The following is a 22,983-nucleotide window of genomic DNA, read 5'->3' as shown; positions in this document are numbered from 1 at the left end:
CTGAAGGGCCGGGCGGTGGTGGCGCACGCCTTTAATCCCAGCACTCGGGAGGCAGAGGCAGGCGGATCTCTGTGAGTTCGAGACCAGCCTGGTCTACAAGAACTAGTTCCAGGACAGGCTCCAAAACCACAGAGAAACCCTGTCTCGAAAAACCAAAAAAAAAAAAAAAGTTCTGAAGGGCTCAGGACCACACATTACAACAATGCCAAGAGCTCTGTGGGTTCTCTGCCAGATGAGGGGAGCTGGAGGGACATTCCTGGTCTGCTGGCATCCTCCTCGTCACCTGTGCCCATTACCCCAATAAGAGCAGAGCACAGCATAGCAAGAAATACCTGGGAAAACACGATGACTTTGCCAGTGTCTTCATTCACTGTCTGGATGGTGCCGTGCACGACGGCTGTGCCAACCACTTTCCCCGTGACTTGTCCCCGCCTGGTAACAGCAGCTACCGTCTGGTTGCTGACGGAGAAGTGGATGATGGACTGCGGCTGAGGGCCGCCTTCAGACATTATCTGCAATTCAAACACCAGTGAGCGCCTGCAGTGTGGCAATCACATCTCTTCTCCATCTCCTGGACAGCATACACCACATCAGTTCAAATGTGTGTACAAGAACTGTGTGCTACAAATGGCCCACGGGACTCCCAAGAATACCACGTGTATCGTGGATCAGAGACCTGACTTTCTTCTTCATCAGCCCAGCTGCCCTGGGTGTACAGGAGATGTGTATGCATGGAAAACAGAAACAACAAATCATGTTATGCTTTAAAAGTATCTATATTGGGGTCTGAAGAATGTTTCAGTGGTTAAGAGAACTGGCTGCCCTTCCAGAGGACCAAATTCAATTCCCAGTACCCACATCACAGGTAGTGCTTAAGTCCAGTTCAGGGGATCTAATGCCCTCTTCTGGCATCCTTGAGTATTGCATGTGGTATACATAGAGACAAAACACTCATGGCACACAAAATAACTAAATCTCAGCTAAGTGGTGGTGGCACACACCTTTAATCCCAGCACTCAGGAGGCAGAGGCAGGTGGATCCCTGTGAGTCTGAGGTCAGCCTGGTCTACAGAGATAGTTTTAGGACAGCCAGGGCTGTCTCAAAAAAAAAAAACAAAAGCAAAAACAAAAACACAAAAAAATCTGAATAAAAATAATCTAAATCATTGATATAGATTGGCATATATTACTGGCATACGCCTGTAATTCTAGGACGTGAACGACTGAGGCTGGAGGGTTGTCAGGAGTTCGAAGCTAGTGTGGGCTACATAGTAAGGCCTTGTCTCAAAACCCAAGCCAGGCAGTGGTGGCACACACCTTTAATGTAGGCAGAGGCAGGCAGATCTCTGTGAGATCAAGGCCAGCCTGGTCTATAAGAGCTAGTTCCAGGATAGACTCCAAAGCTACAGAAAAACCCTGTCTCAAAAAACCAAAACCAAACCAAACCAAAAACAAAAAAAAAAAACACCCAACCCCCCAGCAAAACCCCAAGAGAGTCACCTGCATCATGTTAGTTGTAACCAGCGTCATTTTCTCCGGAACAAGTCTGAATGGAGGAAATACCTAGAGAGGAACAAAAGGCGACAGTAGCCACGGTCAGCTCTGCTGTTGTGGCCGTATCCTAAGGAACACTGCTTGCTGTGCACAAACTAGAAACACAGACATGTGCACTGTGGTCTCACTTACATTAGTAAACAACTCAACTCGTTTAAGCAGCTTACTCTGCTTGCCACCAAGACTGACAAGCCTGGCTGATTCCACTGACCTCACATCCTGGCTGTGGCATTAGTACCCTCCACACACAAAATAAATAAAATAAATGTAAAAAACAGTTAAGATTATATTTTAATTTCTTCTTTGAACATAGACTATAGAAAACAAAATATCTCATTCTCGGGCATATGCCACTGAGTGTCAAAAATGTAAAGATAAGGGACCCGAAGAGATGGCTCAGCAGTTAAGAGCACTGGCTGCCCTTCCAGAGGACCCGGGTTCAATTCCTAGCATCTACACGGCAGCTCACAACTGTCTGTAGCTCCAGATGACCAACACTCTTACAAAGACATATCTGCAGGCAAAACACAACAAATGTTCATGAAATAAAAATAAATAAATTAGGCTGGGCAGTGGTGGCGCATGCCTTTAATTCCAGCACTTGGGAAGGCAGAGGCAGGTGGATCTCTCTGAGTTAGAGGCCAGCCTGGTCTACAAGAACTAGTTCCAGGACAGGGTCTAAAGCTACATAGAATAACCCTATCTTAGAAAAATAAAATAAAATAAACAACCTCCCCCCAGATCCCCAAAAAATAAAAAGGAAAAAAAAACCCCAAAAATCATTAAAAAAAATGTAAAGGTATGTTTGCAAACCATCTTCTTACTCTTTTCCATGCTGGGTATATAGAACCTAGGGTCTTAGAGATGCTACACAAGAACTTTCCACCGTTTAGCCAACTTTAGCCCCTATCTTTTGATTATCTATTCATGTTTTTTTGTAGTTGTTGTTGCTGGTTTTTTTTTTGTCTTTTTCTTTTCTTTTCTTTTTTGAGACAGGGTTTCTCTGTGTAGCCCAGGCTGTCCTGGAGCTCCCTCTGTAGCCCAGGCTGGCCTCAAACTCAGAGATCTGCCTGCCTCTGCCTCCCGAGTGCTGGGACTAAAGGTGTGCACCACCACTGTCTGACTTCTCTTGTTTTTCGCAGATGATGTCACAATGCAGTTCTGGTTGGCCAGCATATGCAGACCAGGCTGGCTTTGAACCTGCACCACTCCTCCTGCTTTTGTCCCCATGCTTGTGCTGTAATCATTTTACTGACCCAGCCTTCTTCTCAGCCCTGAGATATAACTTTTAATATAAGACTAAGATGAGGGGGCTGAAGAGATGGCTCAGTGGTTAAGAGCACTGACTGCTCTTCCAGAGGTCCTGAGTTCAATTCCCAGCAACCACATGGTGGCTCACAACCATCTGTAAAGAGATCTGGTGCCATCTTCTCGCCTCAGGAATACATTCAGGCAGATGCTGTATCCATAATAAATAAATCTAAAATAAAACAGACCAAGATGAAGAGCCTGGATAGGGATGGGCTGTAGCTCAGATGGTAGAGTGCTTGCCACAACACTAGTACAGAGTCCTGGGCTCAGGCTCAACTTCCACATGAAATGGGACTTGGGTAGCAGATGCCTGTAGTCTCAGCCCCCAGGATAATGAGTTCAAAGCCAGCATGGAGTACATGAGACACTATATCAAAAACAAACAAGGTAGTATTACTTATTTATGTTAAAATAGTCAAAGAGGCCAGGCAAGGTGATGCATGTCTTTAATACCAAGACTTGGAAGGCAGAAGTAGGTAGATATCTCTGGATTCAAGGCCAGTTTAGTCTACATAGTGAGTTCCAGGCCAGTCTGGGCTACAGAGTGAGACCCTGTCATAACAAACAAAATACCCATCTGGGAGCAGCTGGGAATGCTGCTACACACTTACACTGTGTACTCAGGAGGAGCTGGGAATGCTGTTACACACTTACACTGTGTACTCAGGAGCTGGGAATGCTGTTACACACTTACACCTGTGTACTCAGGAGGAGCTGGGAATGCTGTTACACACTTACACTGTGTACTCAGGAGCTGGGAATGCTGTTACACACTTACACTGTGTACTCAGGAGGAGCTGGGAATGCTGTTACACACTTACACTGTGTACTCAGGGGGAGCTGGGAATGCTGTTACACACTTACACCTGTGTACTCAGGAGCTGGGAATGCTGTTACACACTTACACCTGTGTACTCAGGAGGAGCTGGGAATGCTGTTACACACTTACACTGTGTACTCAGGAGGAGCTGGGAATGCTGTTACACACTTACACTGTGTACTCAGGAGCTGGGAATGCTGTTACACACTTACACCTGTGTACTCAGGAGGAGCTGGGAATGCTGTTACACACTTACACTGTGTACTCAGGAGGAGTTGGGAATGCTGCTACACACTTACACCTGTGTACTCAGGAGGAGCTGGGAATGCTGTTACACACTTACACTGTGTACTCAGGAGGAGCTGGGAATGCTGCTACACACTTACATCTGTGTACTCAGGAGCTGGGAATGCTGTTACACACTTACACTGTGTACTCAGGAGGAGCTGGGAATGCTGTTACACACTTACACTGTGTACTCAGGAGGAGCTGGGAATGCTGCTACACACTTACATCTGTGTACTCAGGAGCTGGGAATGCTGTTACACACTTACACTGTGTACTCAGGGGAGCTGGGAATGCTGTTACACACTTACACTGTGTACTCAGGAGGAGCTGGGAATGCTGTTACACACTTACACTGTGTACTCAGGGGGAGCTGGGAATGCTGTTACACACTTACGCTGTGTACTCAGGAGCTGGGAATGCTGTTACACACTTACACTGTGTACTCAGGGGAGCTGGGAATGCTGTTACACACTTACACTGTGTACTCAGGAGCTGGGAATGCTGCTACACACTTACATCTGTGTACTCAGGAGCTGGGAATGCTGTTACACACTTACACCTGTGTACTCAGGAGGAGCTGGGAATGCTGTTACACACTTACACTGTGTACTCAGGAGCTGGGAATGCTGCTACACACTTACATCTGTGTACTCTGAAGCCCAAGGCAGGAGAATCACTGAGCTTAGGAGTTTGATGCCAGGAGATAGACGGGAGGGAGAAACTGGGGAGACAGGTTAAGAGCACTGGCTACAGTTGTCATCAGAGAGGCTTCCTCTGGCAGTGGATGGGAGCAGATACAGAGACCCACAGCTAAACTCTATGCAGAGAGAGCCCAACCTGGAGATCTCCATTAGGTGCCCTCCTCATGGAGTTTGGGGAACTCCACAGGCAGGGGAAAGAAGAACTGTAGGAGCCAGAGGATAAATGACACCAGGAGAATAAACAGGGCGGGACTCCTATGAGGGTCTGTGCGAGGTCCTCTGCATGTATGTTCTGGTTGTTTAGCTTGATCTTTTCTGAGACTCCTAACAGTGGGAGTGTGGAGGTGTCTCTAACTCTCCTGCCTACTCTCGAGACCCTTTTCCTCTTACTGGGCTGCCTTGTCCAGCCTTGATATGCAAGTCTGTGCCTAGTTTTATTGTATCTTGCTGTCATGTGAAGCTGACATCCCTGGGAGGCCTGCTCTTTTCTGAAGGGAACAGAAAAAGAGTGGATCTGGGTGGGTGGGGCCTGGCAGGTGTGTGGGGAACTGCAGTCGGGGTGTATTATATAAGAGGAAATAAATTAAGAAAAAAGAGCATTGGCTGTTCTTCTAGAGGACCTGGCTTTGATTCCCAGCTCTCACGTGGTGGCTCACAACTGTGTGTGACTAGTCCCTGAGGATCTGACACCCTCTCGGGCCTACTTTCTCTGCTTTCTACATGGTACACAGACACACAGACATACAGGCAAAACACTTACACACACAAAATTTTTAAAAAAGAAAAAAAAAGTTGAGAGGAAGTGAATAGAATTAAAAAGGGAAGAAACCCTACTATTTTAATTTTGATTTATTTATTTATTTTTGAACTTTTGAGATAGGGTTTCTCTGTGTAACAGTACTGACTATTGTAGAACTTGCTTTGTAGACCAGGCTGGCCTCGAACTCACAGAGATCCGCCTGCCTCTGACTCCCAAGTGCTGGGATTAAAGGCGTGCTCTACCACTACCCAGCTACTTTTAAAATTTTTTTTAAAAATTTATTTTATGTATATGGTACTCTTTCTGTATGTACGCCTGCAGGGTGGAGAGGGCACCAGATCTCATTACAGATGGTTGTGTGATATGGCTTAACCACTGAGCCATTTCTCTAGCCCCAGAAAATATACTTTTGTATGTTTGCTTATTAAAGCAGGGTCTAATTGTGACGCTCTGGAGGGGCGTGGGTCCTAAACTCTCTAGATAGACCAGGCTGGTCTCAAACTTGCTACAGTTCTCCTGTCTCCGCCTATTGAGTTCTGATGTTACAAGAAGCACTACCATAAAGAAAAGCTTGATAATGGTAGAGTCCGAGACAGGTTCCTGGAACTAGCTCTTGTAGACCAGGCTGGTCTCAAACTCATAGAGATCCGCCTTCCTCTGCCTCCTGAGTGCTGGGATTAAAGGCGTGCGCCACCACTGCCTGGCACAGATTTCTTATTCTATTTATTGATAAATTATTTTTAGTGATTTTTGAGACAAGGTCTCACTACGATTCTTTCGCTGTCTTGGAACCTGCTATGTAGTCCAGCCTGAAACTCGTGGTGAACCACCTGCTTCTGCCTCCCCAGGGCTAGGACTAAAGGTGTGTGCTACCACACCGGGATTATTAATTTATTTTTATTAGTGTGTGTGCATGTCATGTGTGTGAAAGCCAGGGGACAGCTTTCAGGCGTCAGATTCTGCTTCCACCATGTGTTCATGGATCGAGCTCACGGGACAATGGGGCTTTGCTAGCAAGCACTGTACCAGCCCTCTCACCCGCCCATGAATACATATATATGTGTGTGTGTGTGTGTGTGTGTGTGGTGTGCCCACTTTATCCTGACATTTCTAAATCTTTATCATTTTTTTGTGCTTTCTAAATTTTCTACAAGAACTGGATCCCATATATTTATTTAATCCTGGGGGAAAGGAGACAGTTAATTGTAAACAGAAAAATCTCAAGAAAGCCTGCCATGTGTAAACAGAAGGAACAGACGACGCTAAGTGAGGACCTGCACAGACGGCAGCGTCTACTCACCTCGATGTGCCGCGGTGTGGATGTGAACTTTCTTCCCATCCTGTCTGTGGCAGTGGCCACAAGTGTGGTTTGCCCAACGGTGACGGCCCGGAGCACGTAGTTCTCAGAGTACTCATCCTGATCCTCCATTAGCCTGCAAAGGGCAGTGTGGGGGGAGGAAGACCAGGTGGCTTTGGTAGTGGTTTGGCTTGGTTTATTTTGTTTCCCTTTCCTTTCTTTTTCTTTTCTTTTTTGTTTTGTTTTTTGAGACAGGCTTCGGAGTTCTGTGGCTTTGGAGACTGTTCTGGAACTTGCTCTGTAGACCAGGCTGACCTCAAACTCACAGAGATCCGCCTGCCTCTGCCTCCTGAGTGCTGGGATTAAAGGCGTGTGCCACCACTGCCCAGCGGTTTATTTTGTTTTCCAAAACAGGGTCTCTCTCTATAGTCCTGGCTGTCCTGGAACTCTACATAGGGCGGACTGGCTTTGAATTCACAGAGATCTTCCTGCCTCTGCTTTTCCAATGCTGGGTTTAAGTCATGCACCACTAAGTCCTACTAAGATCTGGTTTTGAGAAAGACCAGTAATTCTTCTTTCTAAGATGCTCAATACATTCTAATTCTGGCTAGAGGGACCTTCCGGAAAATGCATCTCCAAAGTCAAGCCTAACCTTCCGCAATGATGGCTGTGCCAGGGGAGCAAAGCCTTTTTTAAGGCTGACAAGGAGTGAGTGCAATGAAAACAGAGGGGCAGAACTGAGAATACTAAATCTGTAGCACTTTTTCTTTGTATTTTAAGACAGAATCTCATATAACCTAGGCTGGCCTTGAACTCCCAATCCTGTCTCCCAAGTGCTGGGATGACAGAAGTAAGCTACTGTGCCCAGGAAATCCTTGTATCTCTTCGTTTTCAAAGAATACCAAGAGTGTTCGTTGGCCAACACAGTTTCGAAGGTCTTCCAGGCAGAAGCACTCCCAAAAGATAACATCCCAAGAGAGTTTCATAAAAAAAAAAAAAAACAAACAAACCTATTTAGTGTTCAAACAAGACAGTTAGGGCTCTTGACTTTTTAAATTTTAATATTTAATTTTATAATTTTAGTTTATATGAGTTTGTGCCCATGTCTGTGCACCCCTTGTGTGTCTGGTGCCCATGGAGGCCAGAAGAGGGCATCGGAGCCCCTGGAACTGGAGTTATGTTGGTCGTGAGACACCATGTAGGGGCTGGGTATCAAACTCTTAACCACTGAGCCATCTCCCCAGCCCCTACTTTCATTTTTTTGAGAGAGTCCTATGGAGCATAGGCTGGCCTCGAACCTGTGGTCTTTGTGTCTCAGCCTCTGGAACGCTGGGCTTACAGGTACACACCACAGCACCCAGTTTGAATGAATACAGACACAGACTGTGGGAAAGAGCATGGACTGAGTAAACTACCAAAAGGACAGGAGGGAACCCTTTTGGTAAGGGAAGCTGACCAGGCCACCAGGAGGGAGATTGTCAGTACTGAGCAGAACTTACCTCAGGGTGACAATGGCAGACGCCAGTTGAAGTCTGACATCCATGTTTCTGAAGTACTTGTTCCGAAAAGGGTGTTTGGAAGAGCCAAGAACCCTCACAACCACTAATACGGTTTTGCCGATCTCAACCTAGCAGTTGAAAAAGGTAGCATGTAGCATATGCACTCCACTGAGTAAGGATGGGGACATTTCTGAGGGGACAGACATTTCTGTGCATCCAGATGCTCCTGGTAGGCCTCTGAGCAATGATCTTGAAACTGTGTGAGATATTTGTAGCCCTCCCCATTCATTCCTTTCTTTATATGTTTATTTTTGTGTGCACACTTGTATATACCACAGAGTGCCAGGGAGGTCAGAACATGACTTGCAGGAGTTAGCCCTCTTCTCCCACCACGTGGGTCCTAGGGGAGTCAGGTTCTCAGACTTGGCAGTAGGCACTCTCACCCAGGGAGCCATCTACTCGGCTCTCTCCACCCCAGCCTCTCCTCTTCTCCCCTCCCCACTATGTGGTGCAGGCTGGCCTGAAGCTCATGAGGTAGAACAGTTCGGCTTCACACTCACAGAGATCTGCCTGATTCTGCCTCCTGGGTGCTGGGCGGTGGTGGCGCACACCTTTAATCCCAGCACTCCGGAGGCAGACGCAGGTGGATCTCTGTGAGTTCGAGGCCAGCCTGGTCTACAAGAGCTAGTTCCAGAACAGGAACCAAAAAGCTATGGAGAAACCCTGTCTCGAAAATCCAAAAAAATAAAATAAAATAAAAAAAAATTAAGTCAGCCAAGTGGTGATGGCACATACTGTTTTTTTTAAGATTTATTTATTTATTTATTTATTTATTTATTTATTTATTATGTATACAGTGTTCTGCCTGCATGTATGCTGCTGGCCAGAAGAGGGCGCCAGATCTCATTACAGATGGTTGTGAGCCACCATGTGGTTGCTGGGAATTGAACTCAGGACCTCTGGAAGAGCAGCCAGTGCTCTTAACCACTGAGCCATCTCTCTAGTCTGATGGTGCACATTTTTGTTTTGTTTTGTTTTTGGAGACAGGGTTACTCTGTGTAGTCCTGACTGTCCTGGAACTTACTCCTTAGACCAGGCTGGCTTCAAACTCACAGAGATCCTCCTTCTCTGTGCTGGATTAAAGGCGTTGCATTAGTCTAAGGCCTGCAGGAGCTGAGTGGAGGAGATACTCGTAAATGTGCTGGGGGAGTGAATCAGTCCTGCGCCACTCCTGACACGAAACAGCGCTCACCTTGTCGATCAGATCCAGCTCCACCTCCTGTATGTCTGACACCCTGAGCCGGGCAGTTGCTGGACCCAAGAAAGCCAAGCACAGGTCATACACTTCCAATGTTAGAAATCCAGGATGGACTGGAACCACCTAGAAGGAAGTAGATGGTGTTTAGTGCGAGGTAGAACCACAGACCTGTATTAGCAGACTCTAACACACACCCTGGGCTCCTTAGTCACCAGCAGGGAAAGCTTTCATGAAGAAAACACATATGTATGGGCTATGACTGCAGGTGGAGGTGGCGGTGAAAATGGATGACACTTGGCTTCTGTCTTTGTATCAAAGCTACTTACTGTGCATCAGCAGCCGTGGTCACCCTGTGTCTGCTGTCAGCGGCCGTGGTCACCCTGTGTCTGCTGTCAGCGGCCGTGGTCACCCTGTGTCCACACCTAGTGTCAGCGGCCGTGGTCACCCTGTGTCTGCTGTCAGCAGCCGTGGTCACCCTGTGTCTGCTGTCAGCGGCCGTGGTCACCCTGTGTCTGCTGTCAGCGGCCGTGGTCACCCTGTGTCTGCTGTCAGCGGCCGTGGTCACCCTGTGTCTACTGTCAGTGGCCGTGGTCACCCTGTGTCTACTGTCAGCGGCCGTGGTCACCCTGTGTCTGCTGTCAGCAGCCGTGGTCACCCTGTGTCTGCTGTCAGCGGCCGTGGTCACCCTGTGTCTGCTGTCAGCGGCCGTGGTCACCCTGTGTCTGCTGTCAGCGGCCGTGGTCACCCTGTGTCTACTGTCAGCGGCCGTGGTCACCCTGTGTCTGCTGTCAGCGGCCGTGGTCACCCTGTGTCTGCTGTCAGCGGCCGTGATCACCCTGTGTCCACTCCTAGTGTCAGCGGCCGTGGTCACCCTGTGTCTGCTGTCAGCGGCCGTGGTCACCCTGTGTCTGCTGTCAGCGGCCGTGGTCACCCTGTGTCCACACCTAGTGTCAGCGGCCGCGATCACTGTGTCCAGAGCACCCAGTTCAATTCCCGGCACCGATATCCCACGTGACACAGCCACTATCTCCAGCTTCAGGGGACCAGACGCCTTTCTCTGGCCCTGGTTGCCACTGGCACTCACTTGTATACACATAATCTAAAAACTAGTAGAATAAACATGTATTAAAAACAAGTCTGGGTGTGGTGGTACACGCCTTTAATCACAGCACTCAGGAGGCAGGCAGATCTCTGTGAGTTTGAGGCCAGCCTGGTCTACAGAGCAAGTTCTAGGACAGCCAGGACTACCCAGAGAAACTCTGTCTTGAAGAAACAAAAATACAAAAATAAAAATAAAAAAAACAACCAAAAACAAATACTGTAGGTAGGCATGGTGGTTCGTGTCTCTACTCCCAGTACCCGTGGGATAGAGGCAGAGATGAGACAAGCCTTGAACTCTAGGAGCAGCCTGGTCTACATACTGAGTACCAGGCTACCCAGGGCAAACAGTGACACCTTGTCTTAAAAACTACCTTAAAAAAAACCCAAAGATAAAACCCCAAAACCTTGTAAACCAAACTCAAGAACACATCAAACTGGAAGTGGTAACCCATGCCTAAATCCCAGCACTAGGAAGGCAGGGGTGGGCAGATCTCTGTGAATTTGAGGCTAACCTGGTCTACACAGTGAGTACCAGGACATCCAGGACTACATAGGTAGACCCTGTCTCAGAAAAACAAAAATCAAAAAAATTAAAAAAACAACAACAAAAAATCCCAACACATCAAAAAGATTGTTGAGCCAGGCAGTGGTGGTTCACAGTTTTAATTCCAGCACCCAGGAGGCAGAGGCAGGTCTCTGAGTTTGAGGCCAGGCTCTTCTACAAAGTGAGTTCCAGGATAGCCAGGATTGTTACACAGAGAAACTCTGTCTCCCAGAATGAAAAACAACAACAACAACAAAGATTGTTCCCTGTAATTGAACTGGCTTCATTCCAGAGATGCAGGGCTGGTTTCATGTATACAAGTTATAAATGTGATACATAATCTACAGGGACTCAGGACGGAAATCATATAATTATTTCAGTTCATGCAGAAAACATATTTGACAAAACCCAATATTTCTTTGTGATAATAGTTGTGATATGAATTATATTGATAAACTGTCATGTGATGGGTAATCTTCAGAGGCCAGAGGATCCCTGGAACTAGAGTTATAGACAATTGTTAATGTGGGTGTTGGGACTCGAACCCAGGTCCTCTAGAAGAGCAGCCAGTGTTTTTAATCACTGATCCATCTCTCTTGTTGTGGAATATTCGTTTAACTATGTAGTTGTTGCTTTTGTTTATGCTTCATTTGTAAAGATGTATAAAGATATAGATTAGACACACACAGAGACATATACACACATACACACAGACAGACACACACACTAAATAATGTGATAAAAAGTTCAAAACACAAAATCAAAACAAAAAAGCACTTTGACTTGAGACCTTGAGCTTGGAAAGCTCACCAACCCACCTGGATAGAGCTTTCTGCTTCTGCGTAAACGATGGTAACGATATCTTGCTCACTGCTGTTGACTAGGAAGTAGCCAGACCCTTCCACAAGGTGAAATACTTCCTGTAGAAAAATCAGACAAACAATGCTCCATTCTTTTGGTTTATAGCCCACAGGAGATGACTTCTTTTTTTTTGAAAATATTTACTTAATATGTATACAATATTCTGTGTGTATGTCTACAGGCCAGAAGAGGGCACCAGACCTCATTACAGATGGCTATGAGCCACCATGTGGTTACTGGGAATTGAACTCAGGACCTTTGGAAGAGCAGGCAACACTCTTAACCACTGAGCCATCTCTCCAGCCCCCCAGGAGATGACTTCTATGTAACAAAAGAACAGTGTGCAGACAGAAGACAACAAGACTGGACAGCCACAGACTGGCTTTCAGGACACTGCAGCTCGTCCTTCCACGTCCTGAGTGCTTGACTGTCAGCAGGTGAAGTCCCTCACCGCCTTACCGCAGGCAGGCGTCTCCTCACCTTCACGTCAGGATGGTTGTAGATGGTAGCGTTCTTGGGCCTCACAGTGACATCCTCCACCAGGAGCAGTTCCGCCACTGCAGATCTGGGCGAGTTGGAGATTTCCTAACCAGGGAGTGAGCACAGAAGACAGCAGAAACTGACTCGAGGAGAAAATTCCACCTAGTGGCTTCTAGAGAGGAACTTTACATTTGAGTTCATTCTATTTCTTTCCCTTTTCCTCCCTTTCCTTCTTCCCCCTCTTTCCTTCCTTCTTTATTTTTATTTATAATAATAATAATAATTATTATTATTATTAGAGACAGGGTTTTTCTGTGTAGCTCTGGCTGTCCTGGAGTTCACTCTGTAGACCAGGCTGGCCTCGAACTCACAGAGATTAACCTAACCTGTCTCTGCTTCCCGAGAGCTGGGATTAAAAGTGTGTGCCACCACCGCCTGATCCTTCTTTAATTTTATTAGTTCTTTGAGAATTTTATACAACATATTTTGATCATATCCTCCCCTCCCCCAACTCTTCCTAGACCCCCCCTTTCCCTGCCCACTTAACTTTGTAGACTCTCTCTTTTTTTTAAAAACTGTTGCGTTTTGGGATAGGATCTCATTCCGTAGCCCAGGCTAGCATTGCAGGCATGTGCGGCGGCCATGCCAGGCCCTAATCTAGATCCCCGTAATGAGAATTTTCACTCACCTCCGGGCTTTTCTTTCCTGAATAGCCCACGAAGTTGACTGCAATGAGCACAGTCCCCTTCGTTCGATGGACTTTAAGGGTCTGATGGCCTAAAGCAGGAAAACACAGTAAGAGACAGTAACACCCTCTGCAAAGCGGTCTCCGGAAAACCAAAGTCTGTCTCGGTGTTTTCCAACATTTACTGTGGAAAGAAAAACACTGAAAGGGGGAAGTCAAAAAAAAAAAAAGAACACTTTCACATCTGTCCTTCTGAAAAAAAAAAAAAGAGAACACTGGGTTTGCATGACTTGGAGCAAAAATTGACCTCTCATGTCCTTTATTAAATGAGAAATTAGGCCAGGCAAAACCTAAAATTCTTTCTTCCTGTAATGGCCTATAATTCCACAAATGGACAGAAAGCAAATGCATGGGGTCATTTTTTATTTAAGTTTTCAATTTATAAATAGCAGTGACAGGGAGTCTTTTGGGGCCTTCTCTTGGCTCCCTTATCTTTATACACATGACAATCAGTCCCTCGAAGAATTGAAACGGTGCATCGCTACTGTTTTTAGTTTAATGCGTGTGCATGTGTGTGCGGTGGTGGGGTCCATGTGTCCGAGGGTATTTGTGGGCTCAGTTACCTTCCAACATGGTGGTAGTGGGGATTGAACTAGGTCATCATCACACACCTTTACCTGCTGAGTCAATCGGCTGTACCTCTTTGTCTGTCTGTCTGTCTGTCTTGCTCTCTCATTTCTTTTTGAGACAGGTTATCATTGCATAACCCTGGCTGGCCTCAAACTCGCAGAGATCCACCAGTTTCCGTCTCCGGAGTGCTCGGTTAAAGACCTGTGCTACCACGGCCAACCCTCTTTCTTTTCCTTTCCTTAAACAAAGTCTCACATGCCCCGGCTGGCCCTGACTTGCTATAGCCTAGGCTGTCCCAGGACTTGGGCCGCTCTGGCCTCTGCCTCCTGTCACTGAGATTATAGCATACGCTACCACCTTAATGTCTGTGCTGCTGGAGTTATACGTAGGAAGTGGTCTCCTGTGCCCACGTGTTGTAGAGTACTTCCCACTTTCCCTTCTATCAGGTTCAGTGTGTTCGGACTGATATTGAGGTCTTTAATCCATTTGGACTTGAGTTTTGTGCATGGTGATAGATATGGATCTATTTTCATTCTTCTACAGATTGACATCCAGTTTTGCCAGCACAATTTCTTGAAGATGCTCTCTTTTTTCCATTATATACTTTTAGCTCCTTTATCGAATATCAGGTGTTCATAGGTTTGTGGGTTAAAGTTAGGGTCTTCTATTCGAATCCATTGGTCGACTTCTCTGTTTTTATGCCAATACCAAGCTGTTTTCAATACTGTAGCTCTGTAATAGAGTTTGAAGTCAGGGATGGTAATGCCTCCAGACAATCCTTTATTGTATAAGATTGTTTTGGCTATCCTGGGTTTTTTGTTTTTCCATATAAAGTTGATTATTGTCCTCTCCAGATCTGTGAAGAATTTTGATGGGATTTTGATGGGGATTGCATTGAATCTATAGATTGCTTTTGGTAGAATTGCCATTTTTACTAAGTTGATCCTCCCAATCCAAGAGCAAGGGAGGTCCTTCCATTTTCTGGTGTCCTCTTCAATTTCTTTCTTCAAAGACTTAAAGTTCTTGTCAAATAGATCTTTCACTTCCTTGGTCAGAGTTACCCCAAGATATTTTATGCTATTTGTGGCTATCGTGAAAGGTGATGCTTCTCTGATTTCCCTCTCTGCTTCCTTATCCTTAGTGTATAGGAAGGCAACTGATTTTTTGGAGTTGATCTTGTATCCTGCCACATTACTAAAGGTGTTTATCAGCTGTAGGAGTTCTTTGGTAGAGTTTTTGGGGTCGCTTATGTATACTATCATATCATCTGCAAATAACGAAAGCTTAACTTCTTCCTTTCCAATACGAATCCCCTTGATCTCCTTATGTTGTCTTATTGCTATTGCTAGAACTTCAAGCACTATATTGAAGAGGTATGGCAAGAGTGGACAGCCTTGTCGTGTTCCTGAGTTTAGTGGGATGGCTTTGAGTTTTTCTCCGTTTAATTTAATGTTAGCTGTCGGCTTGCTATAAATAGCTTTTATTATATTTAGGTATGACCCTTGTATCCCTAATCTCTCCAAGACCATTATCATAAAGGGGTGTTGAATTTTGTCGAATTCTTTTTCAGCATCTAATGAAATGATCATATGGTTTTTTTCTTTCAGTTTATTTATATGCTGGATTACATTGATAGATTTGCATATGTTGAACCAGCCCTGCATCTCTGGGATGAAGCCTACTTGATCATAATGGATAATTTTTCTAATGTGTTCTTGGATTTGGTTTGCCAGTATTTTATTGAGGATTTTTGTGTCGATATTCATGAGTGAGATAGGCCTGTAATTCTCTTTCTTGGTTGGGTCTTTGTGTGGTTTTGGTGTCAGGGTAACTGTAGCTTCATAAAAGGAATTTGGCAATGACTATTCTGTTTCTATATTGTGAAATACATTAAGGAGTATAGGTATTAGTTCTTCTTGGAAGTTCTGGTAGAATTCTGTATTGAAACCATCTGGTCCTGGGCTTTTTTTCGAAGGGAGATTTTTGATAACCGTTTCTAATTCTTCGCGAGTAACAGGTCTATTTAGATCATTCACCGGGTTTTGGTTTAGCTTTGGTATATGGTACTTATTTAAAAAAATGTCCATTTCTTTTGTATTTTCCAGTTTTGTGGCATACAGGCTTTTGTAGTAAGATCTAATGATTCTCTGAATTTCCTCTGTGTCTGTGGTTATGTCCCCCTTTTCATTTCTGATCTTATTCATTTGCATGCTCTCTCTCTGTTGTTTAATTAGTTTGGATAGGGGTTTGTCGATCTTGTTGATTTTCTCCAAGAACCAACTTTTTGTTTCATTGATTCTTTGGACTGTTTTCTGTGTTTCTATTTTGTTGATTTCCGCCCTCAGTTTTATTATTTCCAGTCTTCTACTTCTCCTGGGCACGTCTGCTTCTTTTTTTTTTCTAGAGCTTTCAGGTGTGTTGTTAAGTCCCCAATGTATGCGTTCTGTGTTTTCTTTAAGTGGCCACTTAGTGCTATGAACTTTCCTCTTGCACTGCTTTCATTGTGTCCCATAGGTTTGAGTATGTTGTCTCTTTATTTTCATTAAATTCAAGGAAGACTTTAATTTCTTTCTTAATTTCTTCCTTGACCCAGGTGTGGTTCAGTAGTTGACTGTTCAGTTTCCATGAGTTTGTCGGCTTTTTGTGGGTAGCATTGTTGTTGCCTTCTAACTTTAATCCGTGGTGATCAGATAAGACACAGGTGGACACTGATATTTTTTTGTATCTGTGGAGGTTTCCTTTGTTTCCAAATATGTGGTCAATTTTCGAGAAGGTTCCATGAGCTGCAGAGAAGAAGATATATTCTTTCCTATTTGGGTGGCATGTTCTATAGATGTCTGTTAAGTCCATTTGCTTCATTACCTCCAATAATTCTCTTAATTCTCTATTAGGTTTCTGTCTGATTGACCTGTCCCTTGGAGAGAGAGGTGTGTTGAAGTCTCCTACTACTAGTGTGTGTGGTTTGATGTCTGTCTTGAGTTCTAGTAATATTTCTTCTACATAAGTGGGTGCTTTTATATTAGGGGCGTAGATATTCAGGATTGAGACGTCATCCTGATGAATTGTTCCTGTTATGAGTATAAAGTGACCATCTCGTTCTCTTCTGATTGATTTTAGTTTGAAGTCAGTTTTGTTAGAAATTAGTATGGCCACACCTGCTTTTTTCTTAGGACCATTTGCTTGAAACACCTTTTCCCAACCCTTTACTCTGAGTAGATGCCTGTCTTTGTGGTTGAGATGTGTTTCTTTTTTTTTTGTTTGTTTGTTTTTTTGTTTTTTTTTTCGAAACAGGGTTTCTCTGTAGCTTTGGTCCCTGTCCTGGAACTAGCCCTTGTAGACCAGGCTGGCCTCGAACTCACAGAGATCCACCTGCCTCTGCCTCCCGAGTGCTGGGATTAAAGGCGTGCGCCACCACCGCCCGGCTAAATGTGTAGCCCAGGCTGGCCTCGAACTCGTGATCCTCCTGCCTCTGCCTCCTTCAGCAAATCCTACCGGCGTGCGCCACCACAACCGGCTTGAGATGTGTTTCTTGCAAACAGCAGAATGTTGGATCCTGTTTTCGTATCCAATCTCTTAGCCTGTGCCTTTTTATAGGTGAATTGAGCCCATTAATATTAAGTGATACTAATGACCAGTGGTTGTTTACTCTGGTTATTCTTATTGTTTTTGGTAGTAGAGTTTGTGTGTCTTCCTTCTTTGAGATGTGCTGGTGAAGGGTCGCTAGATGCCTGAGTTATTGTAGGCAGTGTTGGCAATGTTGGATTCCTTGGGATGCGATTTTCCTTCTATTACTTTCTGTAGGGCTGGATTTGTGGCTACGTATTGTTTAAATTTGTTCTTATCCTGGAATGTCTTGTTTTCTCCATTGATAGTGAACGATAGCTTGGCTGGGTATAGTAGTTTGGGTTTGCATCCATGGTCTCTTAGCTTCTGCAGTACGTCTATCCAGGACCTTCTGGCTTTCATTGTTTCCATAGAGAAGTCAGGTGTAAGTCTGATCGGTTTACCTTTATAAGTTACTTGCCCTTTTTCCTTTGCAGCTCTTAATATTCTTTCTTTAACCTGTATATTTTGTGTTTTGATTATTATATGGCGAGGAGATGTTTTTCTTTGATCCAGTCTGTTTGGTGTTCTGTATGCTTCTTGAATATTTAAATGAATATCTTTCTTTATGTTGGGAAAGTTTTCTTCCATAATTTTGTTAAAAATATTTTCTGGGCCTTTGAGCTGTGACTCTTCTCCTTCTTCTATTCCTATTATTCTTAGGTTTGGTCTTTTTATTGTGTCCCATATTTCCTGAATGTTTTGTGTTGAGAATTTGTTGGCTTTGCTGTTTTCTTTGATCTGTGCATTTATTTTCTCTATGGTGTCCTCAGAATCTGAGATTCTTTCTTCTATCTCTTGTATTCTATTGATTATGCTTGCTTCTGTAGACTCTGCTCGTTTAGATTTTCCATATCCAGCTGGTCCTCAGTTTGTATTTTCTTCCTTGCCTTCATTTCAGTTTTCAATTCTTAAACTGTTTCCATTACCTGTTTGATCATTTTTTCTTGGTTTCCCAGGGTATCATGTACGTATTTACTCATTTCTTCAAACTTTTTGTTATACTTCTCATCCATTTCTATAAGGGCGTTTTTTACATGTTGTTTAAGGGACTCTATTGCTTTCATAAAGTCAATTTTTTCCTCTTCTTCTGTGTTAGGGTGTTCAAATACTTCTGTTGTAAGATCATTGGGTTCTGGTGTTTTCATGTTGTTTTTCAGATTATTGGGTGAATTCTTGCCTTGGCGCCTGCCCATCTCCTCCTATTGATCCTATCTAATGGGTCTTTTAAAACCGGATCAGGTTTTCCTGCTGGCCAAGGGCTCCGCTTACAAAATGCCCTTGCTCTGTTTCCTGGTTCCTGCCGCAGGCCAAGAACCCTCTCACCCCTCCAAAGGGTCTTCAGGACAGGATCAGGTTCCCCGTTTGCCAGTGACCTCACCAACAAAATGCCTACCTCTTTGATTTAATTGTAGTGGGGCGATCTGCTCTCATTATTGCGCACCCGTCCCCGCCGGCCGGTCCCCACCGCTTGCGTCTGCTGCCACGCCGGTCCCCCAAAGCCTATTCCTGATTGCCAAGCCTCTCTGCAGCGTCTGGACGCCGTGTCTCTCTGCCGCACCCAGAAGTTCTTTTATTGTACAGGATTGTTTTGGCTATCCTGGTTTTTTTGCTTTTCCAAATGAAGTTGAGTACCATTCTTTTGAGGTCTTTGAAGAATTTTGCTGGGATTTTTATGGGCATAGTTCAAGCCATTTTAAAATTAATTTTCCTCTTTGTTGTCTTGAGGGTCTCATGCAGTTCAGGCTGGCCTTGAACACAATAAGCATCATCCTGCACTTCCCAGACACCTGAGTGCTGGAATAAAGGTTTGTGTCACCATGCCCAGTTTTAATGTTTTTTTCTTACATTTATTTGTTTATTTTCTTTTCATTTTATGTGCATTGGTGTTTTGCCCACATGTATGTCTGTGTAAGGGTGTTGGGTGCCCTGGAACTGGAGTTCTAGTTCTCTCCAGCCCCCATTTATTTGGGGTTTTTGTTGTTGTTGTTTTGTTTTGTTTTTCGAGACAGGGTTTCTCCGTAGCTTTGGTGCCCACTAGCTCTTGTCGACCAGGCTGGCCTTGAACTCCCAGAGATCTGCCTGCCTCTGCCTCCCGAGTGGGATTAAAGGCGTGCACCACCACTGCCTAGCTTATTTGTTTACTTTTTTATTTTGTGTGTACACAGGTAAGTATTGGACCGACCAGACTCCAGTTTAAGATTTAAGAGGCCGTATTGTTACGAAGTCAAAAACACTTCATCCCTGTTTTCTGTAACACTCAAGTTTGACCTTCTCTTGATCCATTTTCTGGAGTTTGACATCATGTTTCACAGCCTACACTCTGACCAGATCCTGATTTCCACCCTGAGGAGATGTTCTGCCCAGTTCCTGCACAACTAAAACCCCTTGGGACCTTCCAGTCTTGCGGGTTTTGATCTATATGAGCCCCACACTTTCTTCTGTGTTCCGGGCTGTTCTTTCAAACCTGCCTTAAAGAGACAGTCCTGTCTGACAGAAAATGAAGCTTGTTTAATTCTACTGAAAGACTTTGGGAAACAGTCTCTATTCTTGTTCGGTGGACTCACAGTAAGAGGACAGCTTTAGGAACTGGTTCACTCCTTCTGCCACATGGTATTATCTTGGGTTATCAGGCTTCCCTGCAAGTTTCTTTCCCTGCAGCACCTTCTCACTGCCCTTTCCCTTCCTGTTTGTTTTGAGACATGGTCTTACCCCATAGCCCAGGCTTGCCTCTTGCTATAGACCCCAGTTCTGGGGTTAGAGCTGTGTTTCTTTCTTCTCCTCCCCATCTGGCTTAGTTACTTTCCTATCATTATGACCAGGAAAATCTATAAAAGAAGTGTAGCGATAAGTCCCGCCCCTTAGGGGGCGTGTTCGCCTCGGGCTAATGTTTGCCTATAAATTTGGCGAGCATGCTCCCAGCTGTCTCTTCTGCTTTCCTGGGCTCCCCGGGAACGGTGGTTCTGTAAGTCTATTTCGCCATTAAAGCTGTATATATATAAAATACTCAGAGACTATTTGCAATTTTAAAAGACATTGATCTTGAAATTTAACCATCATTTTACTTTCACAGGATCCCCCAGAAAGAACGTCGCCCCCATGACAGCTGGAAGTAATTCTAGAGGACGACGTCCCCTCTCCCAGTAAAGTTTACCCCTGGGTTTAGGGACATCATTTAGGATTTAGGGGTTGGGAGGTTGGGGGAGGAATTTTATAAGATCAGGGATCATTTTGAAAAAAAAAAAGAGGGAATGATGGGATAATAGATTTATAATTGTGAGGTACTGCTTTTAGACAAATATATTGGTATCCATTCTTGTATATTGATACAAAGTTAAATTATATTGACTATTGTATGCATGCATGTTTCTATCTCTGTTTAAAACATTTTTTATGTATTGACATATATTGTATTGATAAATATATATTGTATATATTTACCATATTGCAGTGTACATTTCTACCTCTGATTAAGATACTTATATAATGTTTGTGTATTGATATATATTTACCATATTGCAATGTATATTTGTACAGTGTTTATATTTGGAGGTCATTATCCTCATTTGTTACATAGTTGTTTATTGTCTTAGTCTTTAAGTTAGATAGATATTGAGAATTATATAGATAAATAGTCATCTAAGTTTGTCATTTATAATTAGACTAATCAGGTTCTCTAGATATATAGAGATTATACTCAGTATAGATAGATAATCTTCAACCTCTTCAAAGAGCTGTAGAAAATGGCCTTTAATCTAACTCAGAGTTTCGTGATAGTGAGACACAATTGTTCTTGGCAACACTGCTCTATTCCCGAGAGAATGTTGAGCACCAAAGACACTCCACCTGGAGCCTTTCTATTTGGCAGAACTGGCCTTTGGGCAAAGAAATGCCCATACCTCAACCACTGACAGAGATACAGAGCGTGCATCAATGGATAAAACAGGACTGTCATATCCTGCCAAGACAGGGTAAGATAGTTTTGAAAAGTTCCTTGCCTTTAATAATGGTATGTCAGTTATGTTAGGCCTTAGCGAAAATTGGTTGACTCAACATTGCAAACGAGACTTTGGGTGATTGCCCAGGTAGTCAGTTGTCTCTGTCAATTGTTGCACATTTTGGATATATCTCGTTTGTTAAGTAATATTTATTCCCTTCTCAGATCTTTGATGGAGTTGAAGATTATATAATTATAGTTACTCTCTACATTATTTAGACTCCTTGAGATAGAATGTTTAGCAAAACTTTTGTTCTCAATATTGTTTGTTATATTTATTATTTGTTATTATTGTATATAGTTGTATTTGGTTTAGTTCTGTCTTATTTAGACAAAAAGGGGAGATGTAGGGATAAGTCCCGCCCCTTAGGGGGCGTGTTCGTCTCGGGCTAATGTTTGCCTATAAATTTGGCGAGCATGCTCCCAGCTGTCTCTTCTGCTTTCCTGGTCTCTGCGGGAATGGTGGTTCTGTAAGTCCATTTCGCCATTAAAGCTGTATATATATAAAATACTCAGAGACTATTTGCAATTTTAAAAGACATTGATCTTGAAATTTAACCATCATTTTACTTTCACAGGATCCCCCAGAAAGAACGTCCTTCCTCCTTTCTTTTTCTTTTCTTTTTTTATTTCCTCTTTCTTTCTTTCTTTCTTTTCTTTTTTTTCAAGACAGAGTTTCTCTGTGTAGCTATCCTGGAACTCACTTTGTAGACCAGGCTGGCCTTGAATTCAATGGAATCTGCCTGCCTCTGCCTCCCAAGAGCCTCTTTCTCTGTCTCTCTCTCCTTCCTTTCTTCCTTCCTTCTTTTGGTTTTTGTTTTACCACAATGACCTCAAAACTAGTGGTGTAGTTGAGGAGGACCTCAACTTCTCCTCCTTCTTTTTTTAATCTTTCCTGTGTGTTTGAAGTGTGTGAGGGGACATGCCATGGGACACTGCGGACCTCAGAGGACTTTTTTTCCCCAGTGTTCAGTTTCCTTTGATGACCCTTCACTCCCTGAAGGGGGGGTGCAGGCAGCTAGATGACAGTGAGAGGTGCTCACTTGAAGAGTTTGCCTTGATTGGGGGCTTTGCAGACATGCTGGAAGCCCCTCCCAGGAAAAGTAGTGGGCTGGGGCTCTTTGCTGTGAGGATGCAGTTTCTACCACATATAGACTCAAAGTCCATCTACCAATTGTACTCTAGAAAGGCAAGCTCCTGACCCTGGAGGACCCACAGTCCGGAGAGGGAGCCAAGGAGGAAAGAGTCTAGTCGCTGGAACATTCCAGCAATGAAGCTGCAGCTCATGGAGAGAGCTCTTCAGAGAAGCAGTGTTCAGAGCAGCACAGGGACCAGCCATCCTCATTAATTACTCCCCCAAACACAGCACCTACAGCCACCTGTGCAACACAAAGGCACTCCTGGGTGGAGGGGGGTCCCAGGAGCTGGGGCAGCAAGCACTCCTGGGTGGGGGGAGGGGGGTCTCAGGAGCTGGGGCAGCAAGCACTCCTGGGCGGGGGCTCTTGATTCTCTTCCCATAAGTCCTTTCCTTTTGTAGCAGGCTATCTGCAAACTTCTTAGCATCCCACCGGTCCATCTGTCACCTTTCGCCTCCC

General features: G+C 44.4%; 1 protein-coding gene across 1 annotated transcript in view; it reads right to left on the bottom strand.

Moving 5' to 3' along the window:
* The window catches only part of Nup210l (nucleoporin 210 like), a 100,700-nt gene that overhangs the window by 28,963 nt on the left and 48,754 nt on the right, over positions 1-22,983 (bottom strand). Inside the window, exons 18-25 of the mRNA XM_041655148.1 lie at positions 13,162-13,250; positions 12,474-12,578; positions 11,951-12,052; positions 9,482-9,610; positions 8,230-8,357; positions 6,734-6,866; positions 1,500-1,562; positions 333-512 (exon numbers count right to left, since the gene is read on the bottom strand). Coding sequence (XP_041511082.1) covers positions 333-512; positions 1,500-1,562; positions 6,734-6,866; positions 8,230-8,357; positions 9,482-9,610; positions 11,951-12,052; positions 12,474-12,578; positions 13,162-13,250 — 929 coding nt within the window. The remainder of the gene's footprint in view (positions 1-332; positions 513-1,499; positions 1,563-6,733; positions 6,867-8,229; positions 8,358-9,481; positions 9,611-11,950; positions 12,053-12,473; positions 12,579-13,161; positions 13,251-22,983) is intronic.

Source organism: Microtus oregoni, unplaced genomic scaffold (assembly GCF_018167655.1).
Source record: "Microtus oregoni isolate MIOR12 unplaced genomic scaffold, Mior012 000007F_ref0000211, whole genome shotgun sequence".
NCBI lineage: Eukaryota > Metazoa > Chordata > Mammalia > Rodentia > Cricetidae > Microtus > Microtus oregoni.
The sequence above is the reverse complement of the archived record's forward strand: the minus strand, read 5'-3'. Positions and strand labels throughout refer to the sequence as shown.